General features: G+C 33.0%; 1 protein-coding gene across 1 annotated transcript in view; it reads right to left on the minus strand.

The window, feature by feature from the left end:
• Positions 1-1111: 1111 nt before the first annotated feature.
• Positions 1112-4931, minus strand: part of LOC105623619 (RCC1 and BTB domain-containing protein 1-like) — a 7092-nt gene continuing 3272 nt past the window's right edge. Inside the window, exons 3-10 of the mRNA XM_012205006.1 lie at positions 3934-4101; positions 3505-3865; positions 3306-3430; positions 2964-3218; positions 1880-2004; positions 1687-1796; positions 1337-1467; positions 1112-1255 (exon numbers count right to left, since the gene is read on the minus strand). Of these exons, the coding sequence (XP_012060396.1) occupies positions 1112-1255; positions 1337-1467; positions 1687-1796; positions 1880-2004; positions 2964-3218; positions 3306-3430; positions 3505-3865; positions 3934-4101 (1419 nt within the window). The remainder of the gene's footprint in view (positions 1256-1336; positions 1468-1686; positions 1797-1879; positions 2005-2963; positions 3219-3305; positions 3431-3504; positions 3866-3933; positions 4102-4931) is intronic.

The following is a 4931-nucleotide window of genomic DNA, read 5'->3' on the forward strand; positions in this document are numbered from 1 at the left end:
AAACGAAAAGAAAGATATAAAAAACTGAAATATTATATATTAACGAAGGCAAAAAATTTGTAAAATGCCTCCAACAGTTTAGAAGCTATAACCTATAACAATCGTAACGACCATAACCTTCTCAACTCAGCGACGGAGTGGGGAAAGGAGTAAAAATGGCGGATATGCGAATATGCACGTTTATAGTGCCTTAACATCACCCTAATAAAGGAGAAAAGAAGCAAGCGGCTGTATTTCTTATTTAAATCTAGCAAAAAAATAAAAATAAGAAAGAACCAAAGGATCATATAAAAAAATCACTCAACGATCATTGATCTATTGAAGATGCCCCTACCATCTAACAATTAAAGCAGCCAGGAGCAATCAGAAGATAAACAAAAGCAAAATATTGCAACTTGTTAGGAAATGTTAGAAATTTTTGCATGCAATTTGTGCATCAATATTTTACAAAGCTCGCAAACTGATGAACAAAATCGGCGAGAAGTTAGCATGATCGCTAATGGTAAATACCAATATGCCAATATATCATAAAAATGATTTTTTAAAAAATAGAAAAAATTGTAAACATTCTTGCAACCATTCACACTTGGCACGTTATTAATAAATTCGTTATGCAGATAACAGCACTGTTGTAAGCACGAGATTGATTTCTCTCAGCGAGTTTACATTCTGTTTTCTTTTGTTTTCGCAAATTCTAAGCTAATCTTAGTTGCAAGATCATAATATCTCTTATACTCTTCGATTGACAAAAGAATCTCTCGCATGAATTAGAATGCGCAAGATAATTTGAACGACTGAACGGAATTAGGCATATTTATCACTTACACAAAATATTAGGATACGATCAGGAAATACTCTTAGACAACTGTAGGCTATAATTCATTTTTCACGTAAATTATAGCAAAAGTGAACTAATTTTCTGGACGTAATTCCTGAACGCACACCTAATAGTGATACAGTTGACTCACCGAGAAAAAGAATTTTCCGAATATTTCATCAGAATATGCAACTATAAAATATATGGTGAGTTTTTATGTAGCAACAATCATACCGATGATTTCCATCCATTTCTCGTTGAGTTGCATTATCTTGTTAAGGAAAACAGACGGAATTAATTCTTGAAGCAGCCAGCTTTGCTCGCTTCATTTATAAATCTATTCATCAATTTCTTGTCCTCAAGCTTGGCGAAATTTTCTGTTTTCACTACAGCCCTCATATGAATAACGGCGAACCGGACGCAAAATTCTCGCAGCTCCTAAAAAATTATCAATAGCATTCAATTATTGTACGTACATGGATACACAATGAAATATTAATAGTGACAATGTTTGATTACCTCTGTATCATACTTTACTGCAAAACTATAAAAGTAGGCAACATTTGATACAGTAATTTCTTGCTTTATTCTATAAATGCACTGCTTTTTGAGATTGTCCTCACAGTAAGCATTGGCCAAATCAAAAAGTTCTGTTAAAAAAAAACGCTTCAATTATTTAACGCATTCAATAGTTAACAGATTCAACAATTGAGTGAGCGTTCGCTGCTATTGGTGTATTTTTCTAAAAAATCTGATTGAATGATCTAGAAAAACATCAATATCAATGTGCGCTCACTCAAATGTTTAGTCCGCTGAATGCGTCCAATGAGTATTTAGGCCAATAATCGCTCATAATATACTCCACTTACCTGATACCTTCTCAAAGGTATTTATAAGACATAAATCGACTGTATTGGTGTATAAATACTTCAGGTATGCTTTGTAGACGTTATAGGAAACATCATCAATCTTGATGACACTATTGGAAGAGAATGACGTTGACATGAATAAAAATTTGAGAAAATTTTACATAAATAACACTGATATTTATTAAGCTATTACCTTTGATTGTTTTCTTTCCAATTTTTCTCAAACATCCTTTTGAAGTGTAAAGAGCAAATTGTCAAGATAACCTTGTGCACATAGATACATTCGTTCTCCACTTGTATTGTGAGATCGCTTGTCGACTATATCACAAATGAGAGAACAAGTCATTAGAAACAAATGTATACGTATTAGTATGGCATATAAAATAATTGTCACATTTATCTAAAATCTGGAACAAACTCTATTACACTACCAATTAAAGTACTTGCCTCAGTTTCGATACTTTTTTATCTAGAAAGAAATTTCTAGAACTTTTTAAAATACTTAAGTTAATAACATAATTAAAATAAAATATTAATAGAAAATAATAAAATCTCAACCCCATTATAATAAGGGTGAAAACATTATTATCCAAACAGCCAAATATGAAGAAACAGATTTCAAGGAGAATATGTTATTAATTTTTGATATCAGAGAAATTAAACAGAATTCATGCAAATATATTTGATAATATTTGATAATGTCGGTCATAAACTGCCGCCAGAAATAGAACATAAAGCTTATTGAAATGCGTTGTCAGTATGTTGGTGGCAGGAATCGAGTAAGAACTTTTGCAGCTTATGTTCGATTTCTGTTGTCATCAGATGCCGGTGCATGCAGTCTTATTCAGTTTCTGTTAATCTACTGGCGTAGTAATCAGTAAAATTGATAGATATTGAATTTAATACGGACATGGACAAATATGGATCTACTAGGAATCAAATTTGCTATCAATTTCTTTGCTGTCAAACTATTAGCATTTTGCTATATAGATTGATAATAACAAGGTATGCACAAATACAAATATATTATTAGTAAAATTTATTCTTTTTGAACTTCTTGTCCTTCTATTTCTTCTTTTCTTCAACATGAAAAAAAAGAAGAAAATTGAAAAGTGCAAAAAGTTTAAAAACAAGATCTCTCTTTAAAACAGATCTCAGAGCTATAATATTTATTTCAATTGCATTTTTTTCTTCTTAATATCATATTTGTTTCATTGTACATTTCGAAAATGTGAAACAAAGATACGAAAATGTGAAACAAAGATACAAAGACATACAGAATTGTTGAATGCAATTCCCAAGCATCCTAATATGTCCGGCTTTTCGTTCAGAATCAACGGTTTATGCATAATGCTTGGCCCGTAGTATCCAAAAGTGTCGTGCACATTGAAGGATGAAGTGGCGATTGGGATCGAGATGCACTCACCGCGGCAATCACCCCAAACATAGAAACGTCCTGCTTCAGTGACAGCGATGCTAGTATTATTCAGAGCCGCAATGTCGATCCATCTCATCTTTTCTATTTGATTGACCTGATTGGTATAATTATTGATCATGATTACTTTATCTTTCCTTTTTTTATTCTATTTCCTTCAAGATAACGATAAACATAAGTCTACCATGATTGGTGTATAGAACTCTGTCTGGCCAATCCCCAACTGGCTGAATTTGTTTCCACCCCAAGCATAAATGGTTCCTTTGTCTGTGAGCACCAGCGTGTGATTTGATCCGCAAGTTACCTTGTCTGTAATAATACTATTCAATCCTGTTTTGCTTTGTCACCTTCTTCATTTACTGCTTTATCGAAAAGAGAATTACCTACAATAAGGCTTTCCGGTATACCAACCATCTGCGGTGTCATATTTTTATTCTCAAAATTGTTGGCTCCCCCAGCTTGGGGGATTGTCGCGTTCTGGCCACTGAAAAGTGTTCTCTGCATACTAGTCTGTCGCAGCATATTTTTACTCTCATAGAGTGAAAAGTTGTTTATTCCTAGTTGACCAACGTCGTTACTACCCCAACCATACACCTTGCCATTTCTGGTGACAGCCATGGTGAAGTTATCGCCGCAGGAGATACAACCAATATTAGACAAAATAAGCTTAGGTGTTATAGAAAGTTCATAGGTACTGTTATCCACCTGTCCACTATTATTTGGACTGGATTCCCAGGCATACACCTAATTAAATCAATTATTTAACTTATATGATAACAGAGGGTTATCGTCATACAACGATGTTTACTTACTTCGTCATTTTTGGTTAGAATAACAGAATGTTTATTGCCGCATGCGATGTCCACGACATGTTTCATGTTCCGATCATCTTTAATAGTAGGGATGTTTATTAAAATAAATGTGAGATCCATATTAAATGTTCCATTCTTCAATTGATAAATGTTGTCACACGAATATACCTTTTGCAGACATTACTATCATTGATTCTAATATCTCATAAATGCATCTATTAATTTGGCGACTTCATAAAACTTTTAACAAATATTTTTGTTGAAGGCATGAATGAAAAATGATAAAGTAGAGAAATTCAAACATAAATTTTTTTATACATAAGCATCTCCTCTTCCATAGCAAAAAACTTCACAGTGGCCCAGTTTCCGAGGATTTAAACCAGATTAGAATGTAAGGGATTCCGCGCAATAAAAGGAATAGAGCACAAAGAATAAGAATTTCAACCTATCAGAAACTGTTATTCCACAATACATAATTTTTGATTTTGAAATTTGAGTTTGAAATTCTTATTCTGTTCTCTATTCCTTTTATTACTGTAGAGCTCCTAAGAACCAATCAACTGCAGTCGAGTATTCTCCTGTTACAGTCGAACGAGGGGAATGCTCGACTGTAGTTGGTTGGTTCTTACATTCTGATCCGATTTAAACCCTCGGTGAAAAGGCCAGTGATATCATAATAGACTCACAATAAATTCACAAGCAAGTTGTGATAATATTTAAATGAACAAAAAATTCGTTTGTCTTTTTCAATGTTAATGGTTGTGTTCAGCATAAAAAGCAGCTTTATAACTATTGTAAAATTCTTGAATATTATTGATTTATACATTTAGATCAAGTGAGAAATTAAGGACAAGACCAATCATATTAAAGAATTTTACAACAATTTTGCAAAGCTGCTTCTTCTGTGAATGCAGCCATTGTTACTTTAATCTATGTATATATATATATATATATGTGTGTGTGTGTGTGTGTGTGTGTGTGTGTGTGTGTGTGTGTGT

This window comes from Atta cephalotes (assembly GCF_000143395.1).
Source record: "Atta cephalotes unplaced genomic scaffold scaffold00061, whole genome shotgun sequence".
Taxonomy (NCBI): Eukaryota; Metazoa; Arthropoda; class Insecta; order Hymenoptera; family Formicidae; genus Atta; species Atta cephalotes.